This window comes from Scophthalmus maximus, chromosome 14 (genome assembly GCF_022379125.1).
Source record: "Scophthalmus maximus strain ysfricsl-2021 chromosome 14, ASM2237912v1, whole genome shotgun sequence".
In the NCBI taxonomy this organism is placed as follows: Eukaryota; Metazoa; Chordata; class Actinopteri; order Pleuronectiformes; family Scophthalmidae; genus Scophthalmus; species Scophthalmus maximus.
Genome location: NC_061528.1, coordinates 3,845,722 through 3,873,091, shown reverse-complemented (window position 1 = coordinate 3,873,091; position 27,370 = coordinate 3,845,722). Strand labels below are relative to the sequence as shown.

The 27,370-nt window shown below is 42.9% G+C and overlaps 2 protein-coding genes and 1 long non-coding RNA gene across 6 annotated transcripts; 2 read left to right on the top strand and 1 right to left on the bottom strand.

Annotated features, from left to right (window-relative positions):
* Positions 1-366: 366 nt before the first annotated feature.
* On the bottom strand, positions 367-18,384 carry LOC118320589. 2 transcript variants are annotated; one of them, XR_004796359.1, is made up of 4 exons: positions 18,001-18,384; positions 17,837-17,898; positions 7,130-7,308; positions 367-500 (listed from the first exon to the last, which is right to left on the bottom strand). It is a non-coding gene; the product is annotated as an uncharacterized LOC118320589 (long non-coding RNA). The 2 variants fall into 2 exon arrangements; XR_004796360.1 differs by having other exon boundaries at positions 379-500; positions 7,190-7,308.
* LOC118320585 (interleukin-1 receptor type 1) lies at positions 369-14,252 on the top strand. 2 transcript variants are annotated; one of them, XM_035651523.2, is made up of 12 exons: positions 369-507; positions 7,563-7,640; positions 8,160-8,412; positions 8,819-9,005; positions 9,380-9,551; positions 10,049-10,111; positions 10,267-10,402; positions 10,575-10,729; positions 10,898-11,041; positions 12,189-12,356; positions 12,872-13,140; positions 13,560-14,252. In XM_035651523.2, the coding sequence occupies exons 2-12, from the start codon at positions 7,565-7,567 to the stop codon at positions 13,860-13,862; spliced, it is 1,926 nt and encodes a 641-aa protein (XP_035507416.1). In that variant the 5' UTR covers positions 369-507; positions 7,563-7,564; the 3' UTR covers positions 13,863-14,252. The 2 variants fall into 2 exon arrangements, with proteins under 2 accessions (XP_035507416.1, XP_035507417.1); XM_035651524.2 differs by lacking the exon at positions 369-507 and adding an exon at positions 7,218-7,372.
* Positions 15,069-27,219, top strand: LOC118320586 (interleukin-1 receptor type 1). Of its 2 annotated transcripts, XM_035651527.2 has the most exons (12): positions 15,069-15,318; positions 16,536-16,619; positions 18,452-18,662; positions 19,607-19,775; positions 21,122-21,284; positions 21,511-21,582; positions 21,711-21,837; positions 22,073-22,212; positions 22,671-22,814; positions 23,384-23,548; positions 25,386-25,592; positions 26,527-27,219. In XM_035651527.2, the coding sequence occupies exons 2-12, from the start codon at positions 16,544-16,546 to the stop codon at positions 26,718-26,720; spliced, it is 1,668 nt and encodes a 555-aa protein (XP_035507420.1). In that variant the 5' UTR covers positions 15,069-15,318; positions 16,536-16,543; the 3' UTR covers positions 26,721-27,219. The 2 variants fall into 2 exon arrangements, with proteins under 2 accessions (XP_035507420.1, XP_035507419.1); XM_035651526.2 differs by lacking the exon at positions 15,069-15,318 and having other exon boundaries at positions 16,387-16,619.
* Positions 27,220-27,370: the final 151 nt, after the last annotated feature.

Genomic DNA, 27,370 nt, shown 5'->3' with positions numbered 1-27,370 from the left:
ATATTCTTGTGGCTGACAAAATGTCTTAGTCCAACATTGTTAAAATAATTTTATGTTAAGATACAATATTTTCATCATTAATTTCATCATATATATATATATATATATATGTGTGTGTGTGTGTGTGTGTGTATATATATATATATGTTGAGTTCACGGTTAATCATTATTTATTGATTTTTTTTAACAAGGTTACTGTAAGACTGGTCAGGGTTTAGACGAAGGTTGTGTGTTGACATGCAAAGGAAGGTAAACAGAGGAGTCGAGGGGTGATATGAAAACACACTGTTCCTTCTGTGTGTGTGTGTGCGTGTGTGCGTGCGTGCGTGCGTGCGTGCGTGCGTGCGTGCGTGCAGAGCCCTCGAGTCTCTGGCTGAGCTGAATGGTCGTGGCTCCAGTCTGCACCCGAGGGTTGGCGGTGAAGTTTCCTCAGCCAGCTCAGCCGCTGTCGCGTCGACTGCTTCATCCTTTCGCCTCCGTCCGCCCGGCGCCTCGGCTCTCTGTGAGGTGAGTCAATAGCTTCAAATTAAGACGCATCTCTTGATTTGATTTCTTACTTTGACATGAAATCTGCCGCTGAAGGAGAAATAAAAGCATTTGTCCCTGAGCAGCTATACGAGGGCGACAGGAGAAGCTTGTTTACTCTATTAGAGAAGCTTGGTCGAAATTGTAACCACAAAGGAGAAACACTTCCTTTGACACTTTCTTAGAGGCACATTCTGCATCCAAACACGATGGGCTATTTGCGAGGTGTATATTGATTATAATATCGATTCATTTTCTCAAACTATCGGGAAGATGTACCTAAAAGCAGTGGCAAAAGACAAATCAAAGAACATTTGACAACGTTAATTAAACGGGCGATCCACTAGAAGTGCATTTAATTCTACATGTTCTAAATTTAATTGTGTTGCCACTTTATTAATATACTTTCTCCACATCCTGCACAGTTGAGCCATGTACCTGCAACACGGCGACAGGCAGCTACAACAGGAAGACACTCGAGAATACGTGACCACATTTTACACATACATCATCTTTTATTCATCTAGTCTTTTGGGCTTCTCTTGCATCACTCATAATAACAGTATACGTAACAGTTTGTGAGCTGAGTTTGTTAAGCTGATTATCACTTCCAGACTCTTTGAGATGGACATGCAGCCCATTTGTACAAATAGACAGATGAACTTATATAGACGGATGTACTTTATGGATTGCTATATAAATGCAGTCCATTGACGAATGTATAAAAATATAAGAACTGCAAAACTACACAAGTTAGAAATATAAATATGAATCATTCACCTAATATTAGTGCAAGGACGTGCAGTTTGTTACCAGCAGTGAATAAAGGTGCCAGGATTTGTGTTAAACAGGGCTCATTGTGAGGCGAAGTTTTGCATAGTTGGGTTGTCGGTGCACTGAAAACTGGAAGTTTTTGAGAAAAAATGAGTAAATCCACCAGCGGTGTCACCTCGTCACGAAAAAGACAAACATGTTCACTACTGAGAAACATACTTTCTTTTCCCTTCACACCAATAACAGTATAACGTCCTGTGTGTGTGTGAAACGTAGTGGCTCTGTCGTGTGAGTCATACTCTCGTGCTCGGCCGTGGGACGGGGGAACCTCCCGTCGCTTTCCCTTTTTGCGCTAAATGAGTCTTGAAGTTTTTAAACCCTTCTGCGGGCGTCAGCATCTTCTCCATCAATCCCAATGCAAACGATGGAACCGATCACACAAACTGCCCTCTGTTGGAGGGATTTTCTCCAACGTAACATCTGCGGCTTGTCTCTTCACTCAAGGGCCTAGACTTGTCATTCATATTAGAACATTCCAGTGTGTCCTCCCCCTCATCAGTCCAGCTGAGTAGAATACAGGATTTACTGCCGCATCGCACTGCAATCTTTAACTTCATAGATATTTTCCCAGAGACGGTCAAAAATAAAGTGGTCTAGATGGTTATCGGATGTAGATTGTTGCTCTACTGGCCAGTTTCCTTTGGGAATGTCCTGACCAGTTGTTTCATATTCGTTGAGACGCAAAGAAGGACCAATTCATGCCGAGCATCAGAACGTTGAATTGTTTATTCCTAGCAAGTCCATGCAAATATTACGCTCCAAGATAAATAAAGCTTTCCTGGATCTGACTCGAGTGCGACTGGTACACTCTCAAACAGTGTGTCAGTCGTCCAAACAAGATGTTGCACATACTGCAGGGTTGTATCGAGGGCGTGCACCGGAGGAGCTGGGTTTCAATTCTCCCAGATAACTCCGCGATCACATCCTCTTTCCCTCGTTTCTGCTTCGCTTAGCACTTGTCGCCGTCGCTCCAGGAACGGTCAGAATATTACGCCGACGTCGCTCCCGTTTCGCAAATAAAAAAGGCAATCTTAAGGGCGCGGATGATCTGCGTCTCGCGTCTCCTCCTGAGAGCGCGGCGGCGCTGAAGAGTAAGTCCTCGCTAGGGCTTTTTGGAAGGGAGGTAACTCTTTAAAGGTCACTCGAGAGAGAGATTGGCCCCGAACTTCGTTGGGTTCAAATCAGAAAGTTCCAAGCCCAATTTCACTTCAGTCTTAAAACTTACACACTCAGTTTTCGCTTGATCAATTAGTGGATCAGAAGCAAATTAATAGACAACAACAATTTCAAATCTTGAGTAAATTTGTCGAGACAAAATGATTTTGGATTTGCTTCTTTCAGTTCCTCCATCGTGAGGAACTTGCTGCCATTCTCTGCTTTTTGTTTGAGAGTTTTTGATCTTTGGGTTAATCAGTTAAATAGTCAATCAACAAAAAAAAAACACCAAACATTCTCTGATATGAACTTGGAAAATGTACGACAAACTAAGCTGAGCATGTTTGGTAAAAAAAAAAAATATTCTGAGGATGACACTTAAGCTGTGAAAAAGGTTTTTTTTTCTTATTCAAGATAATAAACAGGAGCTAAATCAGTAATGAAAATAACTTCTGCTGCAACAATATCATGTAAATCTGAATATCGGTGTTCTGGCCTGGTTGTTACAGCAGTTGTTGTCGAGTCGCACCGTGTCATCGTGACTGAACAGCATGTGAGGAACATTCTGCTGCGTCACCCTTGTTTTGTCAGTGAATCATGGCTGGAGTCTGCATGTTGACGACGACTCATACTTGCACTTTTTAAGTTTTCAAGCTGGGAAGTTCAGTTGCATCACACAACCTGGAATTTAACAGTCAAAACAAACGTTCACTGCTTGTTGTTTATCAACCGGTGTCAGGGGATTGTTCATGTTGTCACAACCTTGGACCCGCGGTCACGCTCCGGTCTGCGTTGCGACCCACCGCCGTCCCACCGACAGATGGACAAGGTTTGCACGACTGAGCAGATTTGTAGGCCGACGCACCCTGATGCCCCTGAACTGAAACGCAAACAGAAACAAATGGACGTGTGTTCATTTCCGTCAGTGAAATCAAACATGTTACGCAAATATTGTTCAGTTAGTGAAGCCCATTTCCCGACAGTGGTTCCTGCTGAGCAAACAGTTTTTTTTGTTTTTTTCACTCCTTTAACTCAACTAATCACTTTGCCAAATTAATGTGTTCATTAAGATTAATTAAAAATGATTATCTTATAACCAGAAATGATCCTGATTGACATTAATTGCAGGCTCTATTGGAAATCTTGATAAAAATTTGAGCTGAAACAGTTAATCAATTAGCAATCGACTTCTGAATTAATCAACAACTATTTTGAGAAACGGTAAATGGGTTCAAGTAGTTTTTTTTTTATGGGAAAAAATGTCACAATCCTCTGATTTCAGCTTCTGCAGCCCTAATAAAAATTTTCCCAACGTTTCCCAGCAGCCTCAACCTCCCAAATCCTGCTTGCTCTCCCTGTAGACTAAAGGACAAACACATGGTCATGATATTTCCATAAGCCTTTCACTTGTCGCTGCCAGTCACCGGAGACTTCCAGCGGCGTCCTCTCATTGTTTGGTGCCTTAAAGAGGAGTCTCCTCCAAATCGAGGCCCAAATGACTCAAAAATAGCCTTGTCACTTCCCAGAGGCCGGATCCTCTGCAGACACCACTCTACATAAACATGATTCACAGTCGGTGAACAGCAAAAGTGACTCGCAGCAATCGAGCTGCAGCGAGGAGCGTGGATATGAAAAGGGCAGGTGTGTATCAACACTACGATCTCGGCAGGGGAAGCCACTTTTCCTCTTTTAACAGTTTCCTGCAAGGAAGCCATGTTCCCCCCTTAACGGTTTTCTGCAGTCGAGTGCAGAGCGGGTTAACGGTCATGTGGTGGTGGTGAAGTCAAGATAAGGTGTAAAAGAGAAGACGCTCTAAATCATAAATATGACACATTGTAACCACAAGTGTTATATACTAAATCACATTATATCCGTTGTCAAATCAAAATGGTGAACAAATGAACACCGTATTGCTCAGCACCGACAACCACCAGCACCTCAAGGCCTCTGGCAGCGGTGGGTGAGACTTCTCTTTGACGCAGACCGATCCCCTTCAACTCGTCCTCCCACGCGTTACCGCCACGTCTCCGCCGTACCGTGACCCCGCGGAACTGGCTCCGCTCTTCCCACGCTCTTGCCTCCGCCCGGGCTTGTCCAACTGTGAGTCAAACTCTGTGGCCTGTGATGCAGCTCTCCTAAAACTCTGGATTCCCTGGGGGGGGGGGGGCTCACGTTGGGCCTCTTAAGATATTGTGTAATATCGCTGATCGAGTTTTCTTCGTGAGCTCTTGTGACACCAGTGGGATTTCGAAGCAACAAGGTCACTGGAGTTTGCAGATGACTCCATGTGTTCTCCTATTGGTTTAGTCGTGAATGAAGCTGAAACAACAATGTCTAATTTTTCCCCCCTCAGTCTGGAGAAAAAATTAATTTGGTCCAACGGAAGATGCTGTTCAAAGAAAGCTGCAACACCTCTCGCACTCGCAGTAGCTAAACCATCAGGGTGCTCTCATCTAGACACCTTGCACCTCTTCCTGTGGTGAGAGGTGCAAGTTCTGAGGTTAACGTAACTTTCCTCTCATTACCTTTTTTTTTTTTGTTTCCTTATTTTGTTGCTACTGTTTGCTTCAAAACGAACAAACAAACAATCAAACAGTAGAGTAAAGATTTTGACCTGAGTGAGCAGGCTCAGGCGAAGATGAGGATATTGTGTGAAATGTAATTATTCTACATGTATTCTGATTTTTTTTTCATACATCTAGTTTGTATCAATCAAGTTGCATACCCTGCAAGCGCTGTACAGTTACTAATCAGGCAATGCTAACATTTTTATAATGTAAAAATTAGAGCCCGAAGCAATATGGATTTTATATCGATATTAAGGAGTTCAAGATTCCCGATACAAATACATCGTCTGATATGTTTTTTCTTAGATTCCTAAGATGTTGTTATCAAACTTTTATGACAAAGAAATGTAACTGAGGCTTGATATTTTAGTTTAAATAAATAACTACAAATTGAAAAAAAAATTACAATACAACTTAATAAATAGAAACTGAATTGATGAAATCAACATTTATTTAATGGAAAACATTTAAACATAAATGCACATTTAAAGGCTCATATCAGTTGGCCGCTATTATCGTCCGATACCGATATGTTTAGGATAATATCGGTAATATCGGGCTCTAGTGATGTCACAACGTCATTCCTATCAAATGATCCTAAATTATATTTTAATCCATGTAAACTTTAAGTCTTTTGTCCTTTAGGCTGTGGAGATATCTCGGAACTATGCATGATGTAATATCCGCAAACATAAAAGACCTCCAACTTAATGTTTTGAGCTTTCTTCAAAATACAGACCTGTGCTAAGAAGTGGCAAAACTATGATTATGATTGGTTGTTTTATTCAGAATTGTGAAATGCACGTGGCGGAAGATGTGGTTAGATCAGATCAGTTGCTATCTGCAGAAGGCTTTCTTATCTGATTTCGGTCTGACACCAAGCTCATATCCAAAACTGCCACTTCTGCTTTCGCAACCAATTCAACCATGTGCATTAAATTGTATGTTGTGAACGCTGCTTTTTAGATTCCCCGAGACGCTGCGGAACAGAATCTTAGGCTCCATCTGACACCATCTTGTAGACTTCATGTACATATCTCATATCAGATAATGATAGTCGCAGTCTACTATAGTCCCAAATGGATCGGCGAAGACTTGTCTTCGACTCGGAGCCAAAAGAGTGTGAATTGCCGAGTTGTAGAAAAAGCAAACGCGCTTGTTACTCTATTCAAGTGCAGATGCACATTAACTGGTAGCTGGAGAGGTTTGCGTTTCCTCCTTGTCAAGGTCTGACCATGTCAGCCCCATTTTGGATCAGGTCCAGTTATCCTCAGGTTCATTCAGATCCTGAGCTTCTTGGATCAGGTCTCTTAAAAAATATCAAATCTGGTTCCAAAAACTATTACTGGGGAGCTACATGCCTTTATACATTTACATACATGTTTTTGGAGCTTTCCCTTTTGGGGTTTCAGATCCATCCTGAAAACCCAAGAGTTCTATTTAACCGAGTCAGCCCACAACCAACTGCACTCTTGTCTGCCGTCATAGTCACATATGTTTATTACAATCCACCCAGATGACTACAGTAGACACCCAGCACTGAGCTGACTGGTGCTGGTTTATCATTCAAATGACCAATAGTCACCCACCACTTAGTGATGAACAATTCCCAGTCTAGATGTACTTTTCTCTGGAAAGCTCACCACAACACTTTGTTTGTTTCCAAAGAGGTACAGTGCTCTAAGCTCCTGTGGTAATGTTTTCAGGGCAATACAATTATTTTCTGCAGACTTATCCCACATCCTGTCTTGTGTGTCCCACGCACGCACGCACGCACGCACGCACGCACGCACGCACGCACGCACGCACGCACGCACGCACGCACGCACGCACGCACGCACGCACGCACGCACGCACGCACACACACACACACACACACACACACACACACACACACACACACACACACACACACACACACACACACACACACACACACACACACACACACACACACACACACACACACACACACACACACACACACACACACACACACACACACACACACACACACACACACACACACACACACACTAGGACAATACCTTGGAAACACATGACGCTCCATCATAGATTTATAGGCAGGGCTCAGTAGGAGTGTTTACTTGGGAGAAGAGCAGTGTTCAGGAATGCTGGGCTTCTTTCCAGTTCTGAAGCATGACGTGCTGCGTACCACGCTCCGTCAAGAGGTTTCTTAAAACACCAGAGCGTTTGCCGTCTATATCTGAGGGTTATAGAGATAGAGGGAAGAGAGGGAACGGGACAAGCAGAGAGGGGAAAAGAGAAAGGTAAAATATTAAATCTGCCTTGCTGCTGTTTTCAAAAAGCCTCTCATGACCTGGCGGTGACAGAGGTGTTCCAGAAAGTTGTCAGCTGTTTTTTCCAGGCGTTTGTGGTTTTTTCTTCCTACCACAGCATTTTCAACATGTTGTGTACTGTAGCACATGTTCATGTCTTATGGTTACTTGTGTTTTTCAGACATGGGCCTGACTCCAACATTTGCAAGCCTTCTGTTTTTCTTGGGGTTACACGGGATCTGTACAGGATTTCTACAAGGTGAGCCGAGTTTCTCCCTCTCGCACATTCACACTGGATATACAAACATTTTTAACTTTTGTAAGGATTATATTTCATGTTTTTCCGCATTGGACTAACTCTATCATCTCCCCTCGGTCTGTACAAAAGCATTCTATCACCATCTTGTGGCAACTGCTGCAACCGCAGCGACTTGTGTAACATGTCACGTGATCTCTTCAGACGTCTCACACTGATGTCAGGCGTTGCTCTCTGCACGCCGTGATGCAGCATGTTGAATGCCACTGTAGATGAGCTATAGGGTTGGACCAGCCAACAACGTGTCACACTACAGAATGCTGCAAGCTGTCTCAGAAAGCTTTTGCAGAACAATATTTGTGTAATTGTGTAATAATAATTAAAATTGACTCGCCTTGTCTGCCAAACAATTATTTCTTGCTGGACAACTCTTGACAACCAGATTTAACATTGACAATTTTGTCTATTGAATAACTGAATGAACGACAAATCCATTCTCCTCTTCTCTGATGTTTGTTGCAGAGAACTGTACCAACTACAGTCTCCAGTTCGAGAGAGTTTTCTCCGTCCCTGGAGACATGGCCATGCTGAACAGCACCTTGGTGTCTCCGGATGTCTTCGACTTCCAGACGGTCCCGTACAACATCACCTGGTACGACTCGGAGACGGGCGATGAAATCAGCAACCAGACCGGTCGTATCGTGGTGCAGGGAGAGACTCTGTGGTTTCTCAAGATAACGGAGAACGACAGTGGGGACTACGTGACCATACTGAGGTACAAGAGCTTGGGCAGAAACAGAAATGGCAAGAGAAGCAACAGAAAATTTGGCGTAGTAGTTTGCCTCATGTTCCAGCAGAGGGCACTGCCAGCTTGACCTACTGCTTTTCCCATCTGATCAATCAGTTGGCAAAGTTAATAAAGCAAAACGGTGGAAGACGCAAAAGAAGTGTGATCAACTTTCTTGAATGAGCCTCAATACAGATAGAGATGGATTCACGGATGTAAGGTCTCTAGAGCTGAGCAGGAGCTATGTGCAATTTATGATTTCATGAAAGTCTACGCCGTTTTTAAATATATTGAGCGAAGGTTGACCGGGGGCTTTGTTGTCCTTAGCTCAGTGCTCATTTACTGTTACAAAAAGAAAGAATAGAAGCTAATTTCCTCCTCCGTTTCCCGACAGAACTCCTTTCCGGTGCTACAGGCAGGTCACCAAGCTGGTGGTTGATCAGCCTGAAAAGTGTGGCAGGCCAAGAAAGTGCAATCAAAGACTTACAAAAGGCGTCACCGACACCCTGCCCTGCCCTCTGAAGGACTACACCAGGAAACTGGACAGCTACAACATCAGCTCCACCCTCACGTGGTACAGAGTGAGTTATGGGAAAGTCTCGTTGAGTGCCCGCGTGAAAGATTCATCAATGCATTAGGGTTTTGTAAGTTGCTGTAAAGTAGCTGTCACTTCACAATCTACTGCCACAAAGCGACCTTTACGTTTAACCTTCTGTCGGTGATGATCTTTCCGTTGTCTGTTAAACATGGTATCTATCCATCACCACTCATGTAACACCAAGTTCTTCCTTCGTCATTCATTTACATGAATTTATGGATTATTACTATTAGTAGTAGTAGTAGTAGAGGGATCCAGTGAGCTATATAACCCCCCTGACTCTGCTCTACAGGCTACTCTTGGAGAGTAACATTTTGTTAATAAGAAAAGGCCTAACTTTTACATTTCTTCATCTAGGGTTGCGAGCGCATAGTGGACAGGGTAGGCCAGTATGTCTACAGGGATAGGACCACGCTGCTGATTAAAGAGGTGGGCGCTCAAAACAACTACGACTACACGTGTTCTCTGAACTTCACCCTCGGAGGCGTCGCGGGATCCGTGTCGGAGACAATCGATGCGTGGGTCAGAGGTAAGAACGGAGATGAGCGCTCGAGCGTGCAAGAAATAAGGTCCCACGAAATGGAGAATACGTTTCACCAGTTCTCAGCCTAATTGGTGTCAATTGTTCATTAATTGTCTTTGCTCTCCCTGGAAAATGGTTTCAACTGTTTGATGACTCATCCTGCACTCAGGACAGCTTACTAAATTTGAGCTCTCATGACTTTCAATGATGAGCTGCATGATGCACATTAAGAGCTAATGGCTACTATAGACGCCAATCAACATCCACGACGTTTCCATCCAACACACATAAATGTGTGGAATCAAATAGCACTCCCAACTAGTGAGCAGCAAAGCCACATTACAGCAAAGATCGAAAGAAGTGGTGGAAACTATTCCCATGACCCCAAACTGATCACAAACAACACAGTGGGAGATGCCGTCAGAGAGCTCGGAAACTCTTTCCTGTCGTTCCATATGTTGTATATTTCTATGGTTAGCAGAAACCTGTTCTTGTCTTTTCAGATGAGTACTCTATGGTTCCACAAGTGCATGAACCAACCAACAGAACAATCAGAGCAGAGATAGGTGAGTCCTTAACACGAACTACAGTAGCTTATTAAATCTCAGGACCGTCAAAACATTGACTAAAAATGTTTACAGTGTCCGAAAACATTTATAAACTTCAAATTTAATGGTTAAATGTAATAGTTAATCTGTTTTTGTCTTTGTATGCGTTTCAGGGACCAATTTCAGCCAACTGTGCAGTGTCTTTGTGCCGGGTGTTGGGTTGCCCTTCGTTGACGTCATTTGGTCCATGGGAAACAAGATAATTGATGCCACCCATCCCTCTGAGCGCGTCTACACAATAGCACAACCGTCAGTTCTTCTGCCTTTTCCTTGTATTTGTCCGCTGCGTTTGGTCTCAAAAACAAGTGTGAAATAAACAGAGTTCACGTTGAAACTCCTGCACTAATCAAGCACAGCCAGGCATCACATCCAGTTGCATTACCTCACTTAACCCTAAGCCCCATCTGTCTGTTCTCAACAGGTTCCGGTTCCAAGATGGTTCTAAAAAAGGCGTATATATGGAGCTTCTGCTGGCGTTCTCCCAGCTGAGGGAGGAAGATTTCGATGTCAACTACACGTGTCAAGCGCAGAGTGGCCGTGGCCATCCTCAAGCATATTTTACTCTGCTAGCAGCAGGTGGGAAACACAGAATGTACCTCAAACGAAAAAATATTACATTCTGTCTGATGATAGTTCTTCTGGTCTGTTTTCCAGAGACCAGAAGTTGACTCACCATAGAGCTTGTTTTTATCAGTTTACCATCATAGAAGACTGATAAAAAACGCATGATTTTCCTCTCTACAGATCCAAACGTCATGCTTCCCATCGGATCCGTGTTTGGCTGTGTGATGGTTCTCTTCATCACCAGTGTCATCGTCTTCTACCTTTTCAAAGTCGACATTGTGCTCTGGTTCAGGAAGATGTTTCCAGTCCTCTATAGAAGTAAAGGTAAGATTTCGTAGAAAGTGTGCAATGAGTCACATAGTCTTTATTGCATACACTGATGCATGAGTTTGGCCGACATACATTTATATTTCAAATATCTATCTGTTCTCTGTCAGACGCGGACGTCGGTGACGTCTGGAGAATGCCAACGCTAGTTGGCTTGCCAAAATTTGCGACATCGCGTCGCGCAAATATTTCGCCCGAGTACAAATATTTCAACTCCAGCACGTGAAGCGAATGGCACGAATTTTCCATCTCCGTCTTTGCATTGACTCAGTATGTGATCTCACGACACGGAAAAAGTTTTTATCATGTTTGTTGTGAACTCACTATTACACTACACTCAGTATTCTCAAAGATGGGGAAGAAACACCCAATGATGCTTTGACCTAGTTGCAACGAAAACACAAAAATAACAAGAGTTCACACAGTCGCCCCACATCGCAACTCGCACAAACGTAAGCTCTACCTCTTTCCTGACTGCATGTGTCAACAGTGCGACAAAGCAGAGGAAATGTCACTTGAACGTTTAACATTCAAGGCTGTATTTCGACATTTGCCTCGAGTCAGAGTAGTCCACATAAACCTTGAAGTGATTAATCACGCAGGTTTACAGGACTGTCCGTGACTCTGCCCACCTCAAGGTGGTTGCTTCTGGCTAAATCTGAGCCGGACAGACTGCACAAGGATCTGCACACTCATCACTGCACTCTCGCTTGCTTTTTCTTATCTTTTTTTTTTTTGACAATGCATTATTTGTTTCCCGAGAGGAGAAATGAACTGGATTTGTTGGAATAGTGTGTCAATTCTTTAGTTCTGTCTGTTCAACCTGCTGGGTAACGTTATAGTAGGGAAAAAAACAAACCCAGAACAGACGTAGACATTTCTGCTCCATCTCCGTCCAAACTGGATGGTTGTTCTCTACTCAGTTCTTGTACTGACGGTGCGTTTTACAAATAATGTTCGACTCTCTCACCAAAGGTCCTCAGAATTATGATAGTTCATTACTGTTGTCGCACCAGTATTTACAACTTGATTATAACAATGAAGCAGTGTGCAGGCTTGGGGCTTGACTTTTCTTGAGTGACTTCACACTTGAAGGACCTATCCCACATGTTCTTAATAAGCTTTTGGTTTCTCCTGTGTTAAGATTCGGATGGGAAGCTGTATGATGCCTACGTGGCGTACCCGCAGTCCTGTGCCATCGGGTTCAGCGTGGAAGTGGAGACGTTTGCCCTACACGCGCTGCCTCATGTGTTGGAAAAGGCCTGTGGCTACAAACTCTTCATAGCAGGTCGTGACTGCATGCCCGGGGAGGGTAAGTCATCTACCTGGTGGAGATAGTATGTGGGGCCCAGAGCCACAGAGGTTAAGAGCCACTAGTTTCAATTACTATATGTGTTTAACCCCGTTGGGGCTGATCCTTTATGCATAAGGGAGGTTGTGTTTTTCGCCCCTGTCTGTTGGTTTGTTAGTTTGTCAGGAGGAGGATTATGCAAAAACTTACTTTAAGAATTTTCCATTTTCCTGGTGGAAGGAAGGGACATGGGCCAAGATAGAATCAATAAAAATTTTGGAGAGGATCTGAACAAAAAGGGGTGGATCCCGGAATATATTTTCTCTTCCTTTAACATTGCCAGATAGGCAGATTTAAGAAAAATCCCCAATCTTTTGGGAGCTGATATTTATTCATGAGTGTGTGATATTTGGTGCAGTTCGATACTTTCATGTAGGTATGTGCTCTACTGTGCGCCAGTCAAGTGAAGCTCCTGTTATTTTCCAATGTTAGCGCACTGTCCGTGCACTCTTCATCCTCTCATTTCCCCCCTGCAGCCATAGTGGATTCAGTGGTAGAGAACATACAAGCCAGCCGGCGCCTCCTTCTGCTCTACACCGCCTCCACTTTCGCCAGCAAAAGACACACCAGCAGCACCAGCAGCACGAGCAGCAGTAGCAACAACAACAACCTCTCCAAGAACAACAACAGCGAGAGCACGACCGGCGGCGGCGGCGTGGGTTTCGACGAGGTCTATCCAGACGCGAGGCAGCAGCTGGAGTGTCTGGCAGCTATGCACAGAGCGCTGATTGAGGGATCGCTCAAGGTGAGAAAGCACACGTGTTGACAGCAGATTGGAATATTACCTCCACAAAATACTTTCATGGAGGAAGATCTGCTGAGTAGGTACAAATACTCAGTGGTTTAACGAAACCAGGTCACGTCCAACCTAACCTTAATCATAGCTCCATACTTTATATCACTGTTGCTACGTTGACGCCTGCCGTCCACACTACGGAGTTTTGGAAACGCCGATGACCCAGTTATCGTCCGGCTACTGAGGAGACAATCTGCTTCCTGTTTACTTGTTGCATCGAATTGTGACTTTTCAAAGACGAGAAAACTATTCGGGATCATTGAGTGACGGTTTTGATCAACTTGTTAATCAATTTTGTAAGGTCTATTTTAGGTAGTACGAGTTCGTGGTAACATACAAAAGGAAAAGATTTGAGCGTTTCTTTACAGGTGGTTCTGGTGGAGTTGGAAAAGATTACCCCGGCTCAGCTTGCTCTCTTCCCGGAGTCGGTGCGACACCTGAGGAAGAAGCAGGGTGCAGTGTGTTGGTGGAAGGAGCAGAGGACGAGGCAAAGGAGGAGGACGTGTACGACGAGGAGCGAGGAGGACAAAGAGAACGGTGGACGGGAGGACACAAAGTTGTCGCCGTCCCTCTCACCTTCCACCAGATTTTGGAAGGAGATTAGGTATTATATGCCGGTGAGGGGCAAGATGGCGGTCTACCCCGAGAAAACGGCCCTGTTGAACTTGTGATGTGCTCGTGTCAACTATTTGAACCAGGAAACCACATCACATCGTCACAGACAATTCAGAAAGACGGTGTGCTCAGCAGAAGCTGCGAGGTGGAGTCGAGGCTACAGTACAGGAGCAAACACACACGAGGTACTTTCCTGTAGCTTGTGTAACTTTTCAAGTTGCATAATGTAAATACTGATCGAGAAAAAGGTGGAAGACGCTTTTTGCCCGAAGCCTCGATGACGGCAGCTCACACTTGGTGTGCGGATGATCCCGCGGTGTGGACTAACTTGAATTTGCCTGCATCGGTTTATGAACTGCTCACATTCCCTGGCAAGTGGAGACTGAAGAATGATGTGTATAATAAGTGAAATGTACATATGTAAAATTAAAAAAGTACCACAAGGAGTCAAGCGGCAAACTGTGAATTTTATATTAAATGCTCTGCCATCAATTTGTTTTCATGCATCACAAAGTTCTTGGTAAGAATGTGGAGAAAAACCCCAAAAACAAACACCAAAACATAATGCAGACGATTGTCATTGTAATTATTATTCGCATTTAACCTATCGACAACCACATACTGTATATTCAGATTTGAGAAGAAGATTAACTTCCCGATGAGGGTATATGTATGAAAGATAATTTATCACTACATGGGAAGTTTTATAGTATACAGTATTAGAGTACAGTAAACAGTAGTTCCAGCATGTCATAGTTGCAAAGAGGTGCCTTTATAGATCAATCTGAGGTGTGATCTGGTTGGCTGCTGAAAGGTTTTTCATAAAACAGCAAATATGGATGAAGAAAGAAAAAGAGAGTTTCCATTTAAGCGTGGCAGCTGTTACTGAAATCTTGGATATCAGAGCATCTTTGAATGCGCCGTCAATTTTTAGAATAGTAATTGTAGTAGTAGTGAAAGTTGAATTTCATTAGCGAGAGTGTTTGGTTAGATCAGGAGACTGATAACCAATGTCATGGTGTGTAAAGTCGCACTAAGCAAGGTTGTATAAAAAAAGATTTTGTTTTCAGGAAGAAGCTCATCTTTAAGAGTCTTAAAGTCAAATAATGCTAAATGTTGTGTGGGGGGGGGCTTGTTTTTCTCTCTCTCAAATAGGTATATGTCTTTATTGCATCGTGACAATAGACAGCAGTCACTGTCATATCTGAAGCGATCGAGGTCTGTTGACCTATATTCTGCATGACAATCCAAAAAGCTGGGGGTGCACAACTGTGCTGCAAAGCAAGTGGTACTTTTTTTCTTCTGTTGGATTGGAAATTTCACGCAGGGGTTAGTGGAACAGCATCTTCTGTGAACACAGGAGGAGGGGAAACCCAGCCGCTTCGCAGAAATGTTGAGGCAAGTGACAAGCAGCCTTCCTCAAGCCTCACCAGGTCTCGACCTAATCATCGACATTTCACCTGGAGTCTTCTCTCGTGTATCTGAAATTCACTACTGTATTTTTAACACATGGTGAGTTTACATTGCGTCTGTTATTATTCTGTATGATGCAGTTTTTCTACTCAGTGTCAGTGAAATTCAGTATTGGTTTACTAATTTTCCAATTTACAAACCATATAAGTCAATCATTTTTAATCCAGGTCACAGACCCAAGTGCTTTATGTAATTATGTTTATAGTAATTTGAATTTGTGTGAGTTGTATATTTATAAAATGCATTGTATTTTTTAATTTAAAAATGTTAAAGTTTTTATATATTTAACCCCTTATGGCTACAGATCTGTGTAAGGACATTGCTGACAATGCACTCCTGTTGTATATATAGGGCATAGTCATTTTCTCCAGGATATAACACTAATATCTGAGTAAAACTCGAGGGGGGTATTGTCGTGACTCGTAATACCATACTTTAATTTACAACAAAAGCACTACGATCAATGACAAAGGAATATACAAGTAGAGAAAGTTAAGTCAATAAATGTAAATTTAAAAAAGGAATAGAGCAAGATGCCAGATTTGGAGGATTGATGTATTATTAGTTATCAACTAGAAATTCAATGTGAATCTCCTGACTGGACAAATATGACAAAAGAAGAAATGCAACTACAATGTTGTGTCGCAAACGCAGGGAAACGTGGGACCCTTTCGTAAAGGATGGTCCAGTGTTTCCTTCGCTGAAGGAGCCAATATAGGAAGCACTGAAGGTCCTTTCCCCAGCTCTCGTTTGGCTCAGATAATAGAAACCTCCCTAAGCAAAACAGACTATTCTACACAAAACACCGTTCACACCGGCAAATTTGAGGTCACCAAATTTAACCGACCCCAAGTGAGAGGAAGTCGGAGAACCCAGAGAAAACCCACGTTTGAACCCTAAACCCTTTTGCTGTGAGGTGCCAACGCCTGCACCGTGCCGCCCGAGAGGGAGATAGTGAAACAGATGAATAAAGGTCAAAATAGAGAGAGAGAGAGATCCTCTTTAAAAGTTTTGACCTTTTCCAAACAAACACCCAATCGTTGGAACTTCCTGGGATATCCTGGGAGTGTTTCAGCCCTGCCTTCTTAGTGCAGGAAGGGGAATCTCCCAGTTCCCTTTACTGGAGTTTGAGTCAGAGACTCGTTAGTTAAATGTGTCAAGAAACCCAAGTTATTGCAGAAAGCCGGACGGCGCCTGAGGACATGAGCCATGTCCGAGAAATCACAGAGGAACTTGACGAAATGTAACCTGTCCAGTCCCACAGATGAGAACCATGGCACTGGCAGGCTGGGTCTGCATGTTGGCGGCACTGTCGTCTCTAACGTTTGCGGTGGCACACAGTGAGTACCGACCAAGTGTTTTTGTTTTTAAATGTCATAATCATTCCAGTCAAAGAATTACAACATGGGTTGGGACACTTATGAATCCCTGTTGGTTAAAAGAATGTATGAAGTATATGAAAATGAAGCTTCAACCCATGAACTGCTTTTAGCTACTGAAATGTAATTTGAGACACAGAGTTGATAAGACAGGGGCATTGTCTACGCCGTGTTGGTTAAATTATGAACTGAAAGTAACCACATATGGCCTGTGTCGCAATGTATTTTCTGACAGTTCCTGTTTGTAACCTGTTAGACAGGCACTTGAGAAACCTGCTCGGGTAAGAATGATACGCAGCAAATACCGCCTGGCATATGACTTCCATACAAGACAATAACATAAGCAGTTTGTGACATAAAACACAGAGTAGCCCATGAACAACACAAATACACAGATATCGCTTCTTTTTTGAAGAAAACCCAACTCAAAGTCTCTGTCGCTCTCATGCAGCTAATCAAACTGTGATTTGACAGGCACACACACAGGCTCATGATAAAAGCTCTGGTTTGCGCAGCGAGGAACGTTAACGTTATAATATGCTCAAATTCGGATACATTTTTTTAAATATATTTACTGTACATAAAATTTCATCATAAGACTGTATGATGAAAGACAGATGTTAAAATCATGTTTGCTTGTATGAATCATAATCATCAATCAGGCTTCATTGACAAGCACCTGTATGTGTGTCAATACAGGATTTACTCCTATTAAAAGAACATTTAATTGAATGCAGCAGGGAAACATCACCACACTGATCATCTGCCTCCACTGTCCACATCCAGCAGTCTGACACGTCCTCCACCAAACCTGAATCAAACCAACTACAAGTCTTTTACTCCTCAAAGAAAAAAAAAAGCATAACCAATAATAATTTATAATGCCAGGATATTGGAGAAAAACACAACAAAAGCAACATTACATATACGGGCTGTGTGAAATCACATGCTCGAAATCGACTCTTCAAAGGAGTAAAACTGTGCACATGCGATAAATTACATAACAAGCCAACTACACAACACGCATGACAGGTGAATTGCGTGACTTGCAACCTGCCTTGCATGAAGTACGTGACACACTGAGGCAGACAAACAAACAAACAATCAGATAAACAAACAAACAATCAGACAAACAAACAAACAAACAGACAAACAAGTTTGGAGTGAGGTGGTCTTACCTTGTGTGTGTTGTTTTCTTCTGCACCGCTGAGCAAAACCCCACAGGTTTGCATAGAGACAACTTTTAATAAAGCAATAACAACAGTGTGTAATATTTAGACAAACGTATCCATAGAAAGTGAATATGTTGTCCATAACCATGTGTTCATATATGTATAATCACCTGGTACATGAGGTGGACTCCACTTCCGTGTAGGTCGCCATGTTTGCTACTTCGCGTTCGCGTTGAATTTTTGTTTTCAGCGCTGCCTGCCGGAAACCGGAAATGGAATCAGCGGCGCGCCACCATAAAGTGTCCCCCGTCGGTTGCTCGGTCGGATGCGGTTTGCAACTTTACCACCAGATGCGGCCAGGAAATTACAAACAATTACACACTGAGGCTTTGGTATATACGCTGAACGTCCACTCTCACAACTTCCGGGTTGTATTAGGGAGTGCTCGCGAGGTGGTGGCGTAGATTAACTAATTAAAAAACCAAGATACCGGATGTCGCCCAGACAAGATGGCGGCGCCCACCTGAGTTTATACCGGTGTCTTGTTGTCAAGGGCTTTCACCCCCTGGCATAATTGAATGACAACTGTACTGCTCTCCCCCTTTGCACCGTCCCATCCAGACCACAGTGTGGAGACAGAGACCCACCATGTCAGCGCGGGACACCTCTTACTGCTGACGTGCCACTTGCTCGTCGCCGCTCACGGCGCCAATGTGACCTGGAGTCGAGCGGGGAGGCTCGAGCTGCCCGGAGGAGCGGAGGTCCGGGACAGGCTGCTGTGGTTTCTCCCCGTGCAGGCTTCTCACAACGGAACCTACACGTGTGAGATAAGGTATAGAGACAACACCAGTTTTAACCTCGTGGGTTTGAATGCATCTCTAACAACAACAACAATAATAATAATAATAATAATAATAATAATAATAAAGATAGCAGCTGTGTGAAGTATTTTAAATCTTGAGTGACTGTGGGCCCAGCTCAAATGTCCACATCTAGCCAATAAAAAGCGACATCTATTAGCCAACATTCAAATATGAAAATAATATTTACCATATACAATTATGACATTGATAAAATTCATCAAGTAGGTTAAGCATTCACATTTTTTTAAAGATAGATAGATAGTTACTTTATTTATCCCAAGCTGGAAAATTCCGGTGTAACAGCAGCACGTATCACACAGCACACAAAATATATACAATATATACACAAACAAATGTAAAAAAATATACAATAATTGCAAAAATATAGAGAGTAAATGTAAAGATATGTAAATGGGTATGAATATGTAGTAAAAAGTTTCAACCACAGAAAAGCTGAGAGTTCAAGGATACACTGAGTCTGGTATTACATTTCCAATTGGTTAAAGTTTACATCGCATAGTTGAGGAGTACGTAATGTTGCAACAGGTGTCTGATATTAGTAATTGTAGTTCCACATAAGTCCCAGTAAGGCCCATGGAATTTCCTGCGAAACTTTTTTCTGAACCCTTGACAATGTAATTAAGAAATGAAGTAATTGTTAGATGAACGATTTGCCAATAATGTCGAAGCCTGTCACAACAGCAGGGAACCTTTTCATATCAACCTGGCGTGTACACTGGCTACTTAAAGATATTGATAACCGTGTCGTTCCAAAGAGCTCTAATATGAGAAGAAAAAGGTATAAGCTAAACAATCATTTCTCCCAGACGAAAACATTAAATGTCAGTGCAGGTCAGGGTTGACCTTTTGTTGGTGCTGCCTCCTCAGTCTTCGTCTTCGTCCTTCTCTTCAGGGACGAGACTCGATCGTTGAAGTTGAACTTTGGGGTGTCGGTGTCCACTGGACAGTGTCCAGATCCACCTGAGAACATATCCGTCCCGCAGGGAGTCAGGGGAGGTCTCCCCTGCAAACAGAAGGAGATCTTCAGACTGAATAAAACAAGGAGCATACGATGGATGAAGGTATGAACATCAAACGTATGTTTTTCTTGCTTTATGTAGCTCCTGCACCAGGTGTGTATAAATCCAGCTGAGGGGAAAAGAAATTAGAGCCCTACCGATTTATTGCTTGCCTGATGAAAATCAGCCGATATGAGCCCTTCGCACAGGTGTCAGCGTTGTATTTTTTCCTTTATGCGCCAGAATGAAATACATACAGAGTAAACTACTGTATGCAGGAAAGATGTGCATTTATGTTTATAATTTACATTCAAAATTATTTGTTTATTTCCCTAACTCAAGTCCTAGTTATTTGATTGTATTTGAGAACTGTAAAAAATATGAAGCCTCAGTTACAGTTCTTTGTCATGAGGGTTTGATAACGACATCTTAGAAATCATTGCCAATTTTTTTTTTAGCAAAAGGCAAGAACAGAAATTGCATTAACCCTGGATTCTTACTATTCCACATCATCATTTGATTTCTGCATTATGTCCTGTACAGTTTACATTCTGGTTTGATAAATGTGACACTATTGCCTACAACTCCGGAACATGTGCAAATGATCTGACATCAACAGTCGGAGCAAATCATCTGGCCCATTTGAGGTTTGCACTGTTGCTATAGTTATAGCAAACAGTGCAAACTATGAACATATGACATCAAATGTATTATATTATATATTTCACACACACATATATATTTATATATATTTTTACTTATTTATTTATTTATTTTTCCAAGTGTTTTTACACCTTGTTGCCATGAAGCAATAACAACACAGCTTAGATCACCTACAATAATTAGTCATCCACATTCTTCAGGAAAGTCCCTCCGACTCATTTTACTCTCAGCTCAAGTTCATCTGTAGAGCAGAATCTTGCAAAAAAACAAAATGCTAATGACAAAACAGTTTTTTTTAAACTTAACAAAATACATAGAGACAGACAATACACATACACATGGAAAAGAAACTTAACTAGACTGAGTAATACATGACATCCTGTAAATGAGATTTACAGGATGTGCTAGCAGTCGCATTATCAACTTTATGACATGCAGCTGCGTTTCAGTGTTTCGTGATCTGTTTATACATGAACATCTACCTATGGGGTGATCAATTATAGCTGGTTACAACTCTATTCTTCATCACCATCGTCATCGCTAGGTGGACTTTAAAAGTGTTTCCTGTTTACCCTGATTTTAAAACAGTTTCTCATTTATTTTTTACTTGAGTCCAAATTTCTGAAATGCATTTATTTCTCACTGGCCTTCGTTTGACCACGTTTGATTTCCATTTCAATTGAATGTTGCCCTGTATGAGGCTTCGTAATGCAATGTTCAGTATAGTGTGTGTTTTTTGTGTGCAGGACTGCCGCCCAGTGGAGCCCATCTCTGTGGATGAGAGCGGCTACCTGAGGCTGCCGGTGGCCTCAGAGGAGGATGGTGGGAAATACACCTGCCTGGTGGACATTAGCCTGGATGGCAGGAAGTACACGGCTGCGCGTAGCATCCAGCTGACCATTAAGAGAGGTGCGCACTGTACTGTATTATTGTGGAAACTATTCATATCATATGACATAGACTGTGTCATGTGAAAGTTTCTCTGCTGTGCCCAGTCAGACATTGTTTTTGTCACGGCCACAGTAACTTCCTCTCAGAGTTCCTCTTAGTTTATTTGGCTTTTTCCCTGTTGGCTCAGTTTCAGTAGAGTGTTTTATACTGTATTATTTTCTCTTACGCCGACATGCACCTTAAGACCTCACAGATGCAGTCCTTGCAAAGCCGGAGGTGATGTTCCCTCGACGGCAAGTGGTCGTGGTAGAAGTGGGTAAGTAGCTCTCGTGTCATAGATTGTCACACTATCCCTGTGATAGTGATGTGCACACAGTGTTATGTCTTTCAGGTTTTTGAGTTTGACTGCTGGTTTTTTCCGCAATGCCTACTATTTCTTTCCAGGCAAGGCAGCAGAGCTCAAATGTTTGGCCTACATAGGCTTCGGCGAGGACCCTGACATTGTCATGTACTGGACCGTTGACGGGAAATTCGTCGAGGAGTACGAGGGACTTGTGGAGTCCTGGAAATAGTGAGTTCCCGCTCCCTGCACAACCTTCAAAGCAACTGTACAGCTCTTTTATTTTGATATTGTTGTTGTTTATGTTCATCATTGCATGTCTGTGTCCTGCTTTTTTTGTTTAGTTTTTTACTGCACTAAAAATTATTATGCACATGATGGCATTATGTTCTTGCTTGGTTGACTGGTTTAAACACTATTTGATAAACTGATTGATTGATTGACTGACTGGTCCCGTCCCTTTCAGCACTCACAACAGAGGCAGGGTGTATGGTCTGTCCACTCTATCCATCTCTAAAGTTCTCCCTCTGTTCCTGAATGTCTCCATCCACTGCAATATAATGAACCGGGTTGGAAGGAATGCTGGCTTAGTGCTGCTTCAAGAAGGTAATTTGTCTCCCTCTTCTACGTCTTATCTCTTCCATTAAACATTACCGTTAGGTGCAGCACACATCAACATCCCTCACATTTCAGCAAGTTACAACACAAGTTTATTTAAACATCACCTTTAAATATTAGCACTTACAGCACACATGTAAATTGTCAAAACTCAGGGAAACAAATCTTTATTAAAAAACAATGCAAGATAAAAAAAAATGTAAAAAGATTTCGTACCTCTGTTGCAAATATCGAAAGTACGTGGAAAGATTGATCTATTCTAGATTTATTTATATTCACTTATCCAGTGGATATAATGATTCCTGAAACTCTTCCCAGAAGTGGATATAATGATTTCTGAAATTCTTCCCAGAAATTCTTAATTATAGCCAGGTTATATACAAAATGTTCTCAAATCCCTGATTTGATTGTTTACATTTTTCTGCTTCCCCCTCTCCTCTCTGCAGCCGACCACAGTAAATTCTACACCAGTGTTGCGTTCTGCCTCACTGCCGTTTTTGCCACTCTTGCCCTGGCTGCAACCTCTCTTTTCTTCAAAGTAGAAGTGTTGCTGACGTACAGGAAGCTGCTGAGACATTTTTACAAGCAAGGTCAGTGTGTATAATGCATACCACCAGGAAGTCCATTGTTTGCTGTATTGTGTATTACATATAACGATGTAAAAATTAACATTTGTTTAAGAGTGGCTGTTCGGTGACGAGATAAAACGGACAAACCCTGAGGTCCAGCATTAAAGGGGCAGTAAGCGATTTTGGAGAAAGATTGTTTGTTGTTGATTTTTTTAATTCACTGGTCGGGGGGGGTAGAACCCTCAGACTCGTAGCACCTGTCGACAGCACATCTCTTAAGGTGTCGGGGAGTGATGCTAACAAGCTGCACACACAGTTATTTTGTTTTCAATTTCCAGAGCCAGGGCTGAGGCAAATAGTTTTTTTCCCAGCGTGCACAGAACCGACAGCTAGTGGACCATGAGGAAATATTTGCCGAATTTTTAAAAAAAGTGTATTGGAATTAAAATTGCTTACTGCCCCTTTTGAGAAAAACCAACAGAATTTTTTTTAAAGCCAGATTTATACAGTTGAAGTAAATCCTAAATGGTTGAATGTGTTGTGATGGTGATCCTCTGCTCATCAGAGACAACGCTTTCTCATCTTTACAGCTCCAGATGGAAAGATCTACGACGGCTACGTGAGCGTCCTCTGTCCCGACACCCTGAGCTCTGCTGAGACGGTGAACTTTGCCCTGCGGATCCTGCCCGGCGAGTTAGAGAAAAAACATGGCTACTCTCTGTACATCAGAGGACGGGACGACTGCCCTGGAGACGGTGAGGAGCAGACTCTCATCCTGTTCATATATAATGCTTTGATAAAAGGTTCCGTGTGAAGCTTTCTTGGAAACACGGCTGCGTTTAGTTATTTTTCCTCACTGAAACAGGTCGTGAGTATCTTTGTTGTCTAATTGTGGGTAAATATTAATCTCGCCTCATCTACCTCGACCTTCTTTGTGTTGGGCTTTCATGCACGAGTTTCCTCAGGTGCACAAACACAACACCCACTTTTAAAAACCACACTACGCCTAGAGATACATGCAACCCCACAGGGACATCTTAAAGGGCCCATATTATGCTCCAGGCACCTTTTCAGCCTGCCTCCACGTATATTTTGTTATCTGGGGTGTCTGCCAGCCCACGGAGAATGAAAAGAAAACAATGAGTCGTTGATTCGTGGTTTGGGTTGATCGTGCAGACGGTCTGTAAACTTGCCGTTCACAGCCCGTGCGTCAAGTGACGTAAGTTGACTCCTGCTACTGGGGCGAACACGCCCCCAACCTGAGCAGCACCTCCCCCCTTGAAGTGCGGAAAAACAGATCGCGTCTACTCCATCATTTTCTCGCGGCTGCCAGCTTGCTACCGGCGTTCGGTCACGGCTGCCGGCAGACCTCGCGGCTCGCGGCGAACTCGGCAGGCCGGGATGTCGTTAACGTTCTATCGCCCAGCCCTTTGTGCTCTGTGTGTAATTATGGAGAACGTGTTCGCCGTGCCTCCCGGGTCTCTAAGTCGTGTATGTGCCTTGTCACGTGTGACTGTTGTCATGGCAGCGCAACGCCGTAGTTGCGCAGCAGACCCGGGGAGGAACGAGGCGGAGCTTTGCGGAACACGAAGGGAGGGGGGCGAGGAGTGAGCAGGAAAGCGCTGGAATCAACCATAGTCTCACAGGGCTGTTTATACAGAAAGAGGAGGGTGCTGTGTGGCTTGATCCTTGAGGTGTTTTGACATGGAATGGCAAAGACATGTACTTCACACACCTGAAAACCAATGTAACTTGTGTGAAAGGGGGCATAATATGGGCCCTGTAATGTAATCTGTGACCTCTAGTGGTTACCACGGGAACTGCGACAATAATTTTGCAGACGTAGTCTTGTTCTGCACCGTTTATTACTGCGAATACTTCAGTAGCTTTTGTAACTGAAATACAGGTTTTCGTACAGAGAACTGTACATGAAGATGGACGACATATTAAATTATCTTGATCGCCCTCTGGTGGCTGGCTGCAGTATAAGTCATAGACTTCACCTCCTCCAAAATTAGCACACGTTAAAGTGATTTTCTCAAAAATTGTTTCTGTCATTTTAGTTGGTTCTTATTGCACTGATGAATATTCAATTGATTATAATAAGAGTGAATAATTCTGCTGAACAGAGGAAAATGCAATTGCATACAAAGGAAAAAAGAAATGTTAGACATTGGGAATGTAGCCATGTGAACAAGTTTGATCTCTTGTATTCAAACATGTTTTCAAAATGTGAGTTATTGCATTCACCAGCAGGGAGAGTTTTCAGTCCCTGATGTACAAACACGTGAACAGATGCAGGTAGTCGGACTTTCGCGTCTTTCTGGAAACAATCTCATTGTTGCTCAGGCCCCAAAAGACAAGATATCGTCTTGTATTTTGGGTGAGCTGGCCTTAAAATATTTACAAAATAAACACGTGATGTGTTTGCCAATTCCTTTCCTTCTTTTGTGAGATTAAAACATTCGGATGCCGAGAAGTGGAAGAAACAGCTTCCTTGAAGGGATTTGAAATTAATTTTGGAAGATGGTGAGCAATAAGGTATTTGTTTATAGGTCATGGGCGTCATCTCCTGTGTTTGATCTTTTGCAGCCTTTCATGAAGTCATTGCTGCTACAGTTCGCCAGTGCCGCAGACTTATAATCATACTGTCAGCTGACCCCAAATCCCTCGCCGAAGGCACGACAGAGGAAGCATCAACCCAATGTGACGACCGAAGCCAGCTGTGCTACGAACAGAAAATCGGCCTCTACGACGCTTTGACGCAGAACGAGCCCAGAGTGATCCTGCTGGAAATCGGTGAGCTGACTCAGAGGAGACATCTGAGACTCTTTGTGCAGCAAATGGCTGCTCATTAAGTCGCTTGACGTTTTAGAATTGACGTCAAGAGTAAAAAATCAAAGAAATAATTAGACCCAATGGAAAATGTGGTCAATCTCAACAGAGAGAACACTGATGGTGAACAGCTGTGGTCCAGGTCTGTGGAAACACATCAGAATCAGTATAATTCACTTCTCAATTCACACTGTGAATATCACATCATGTATCACCTATAGCAAATATTCTTTTCTTCCCTGTGATGATTCTGAGGCACTTGAATCCACTTGGTTATACAAACCTGAGACATGTGAGAGGGCCTGACTAAGAGTCTCAAATATGCTGGACCAAAATTCCACCAGACGCGGGCACAGGCAGAACATGTGCACACGATCAGCAGTGCTGACACCTGTTACAAGCATCGTTTCTCCCGGGGAATATTTGAGCTAATTTGGCGTTGGTGAAATGTGGCATATAGATGTTTTCAAAGGCATTTAAAAGTAGTACCCTCCTGAGGGCCTTTTGGATTTGAGAGCCCCCTAGATGAGCGAAGTGTCCAAACACTAGCCTGGTTGCCTACCTGTTACATGTACAAATAGGGGTTAGCCCACAAAATCAAAATGGATGTTTTGCGAGAGGGACTCCTTGGATGGAGTCAGATCTATTCCCCCAAGAAATAGTGGAGGTTCTCTGAGGGAGGTTCTCTCACACCTTTGAAAAGTCTAAAAAAAGGTTTAGGCCGCCAATCACGACTCAGCATGAGTGTAGGTATAAACATGCAGCAGGAAGGTGCAACTGGGAAATAAGGGCGATCTCTCCCCCCCCCCCCACACACTGATTATCGTGCAGGTTGAATAAAAGACAATGCAAGTGTTTATTTTTAATATACGGTCAAAATTCTGTTCAATTCTACCAGGTGGCCCAGTGGACTACAGTCGCCTGCCGGAGTCTCTTCGGTACTACAAGAGGAAACAGGGAGCGCTGAAGTGGAAGCCCGCCTCTCTCGGAACCCACAACTTCGCCAAGTCGCACTCGGACAGAAGGTTCTGGAAGAACCTGAGGTACCGCATGCCCTCGGTGCCCGCGGGACGACTCCAGACTGTAGTCTAAAATAAGTTTACAAAAAAAAAAAAAAAAATACGTTATCTTACTTTGTCTCTGTTTCCTGGATATAATTTTGTTTTTCACATGTGGAAACCAGACAGCACTCTACAACATGTTGTATAGCAAATATGTGTTATTCATAAACACCTGGATTATGTGGCATTAGGGTAACATGTCAACAGACGTATGTAAATACTGTACAGACATAGAATACAGCTTTTTTTCTCAACTAATTACAGATTTGTGATGATACTTGGGTCTTAGCCTCTTGCTCTTCAAACAAGGGGGTTCTAAAACCAGGGTCACCAGTTTACAGTAATTTACTCATTAGGAATTCAATCCTTTTTATGCATTGGTATATTTTTTTAATATTTAAGATGTTGTGGTTGTGTGACTCACTTTTCAGTGGTTAGATAATGGTCATAACAAGATGAACTTCAGCTTTCAACAGTCAGCAACGATGATGCATTCAGCAACATTAAACCTCAAGTCTGGTCTGAAATCATCCCGTCTCTGTGACCTCGTGCTCTTTTATTGGAATCCTACTGAAATGTGAAATGTCGCTCACGCGAGTGTCTAATTCTGAAGCAAAAGAACCGACTGTTAAAATATATTACTGAGCAAAATGTTCAGATTAAACAAACTGGTAATGTACT

Bases quoted from the DNA above. Each gene is read 5' to 3' on its own strand.
- LOC118320585 (XM_035651523.2), top strand. From the start codon at position 7,565: ATGGGCCTGACTCCAACATTTGCAAGCCTTCTGTTTTTCTTGGGGTTA. The intron at 8,413-8,818 runs GTACAAGAGCTT...GTTTCCCGACAG, and splicing joins GACTACGTGACCATACTGAG to AACTCCTTTCCGGTGCTACA. The intron at 10,112-10,266 runs GTGAGTCCTTAA...TATGCGTTTCAG, and splicing joins AACAATCAGAGCAGAGATAG to GGACCAATTTCAGCCAACTG.
- LOC118320586 (XM_035651527.2), top strand. From the start codon at position 16,544: ATGAGAACCATGGCACTGGCAGGCTGGGTCTGCATGTTGGCGGCACTG. The intron at 21,285-21,510 runs GTGCGCACTGTA...ATGCACCTTAAG, and splicing joins CCAGCTGACCATTAAGAGAG to ACCTCACAGATGCAGTCCTT. The intron at 21,583-21,710 runs GTAAGTAGCTCT...ATTTCTTTCCAG, and splicing joins AGTGGTCGTGGTAGAAGTGG to GCAAGGCAGCAGAGCTCAAA.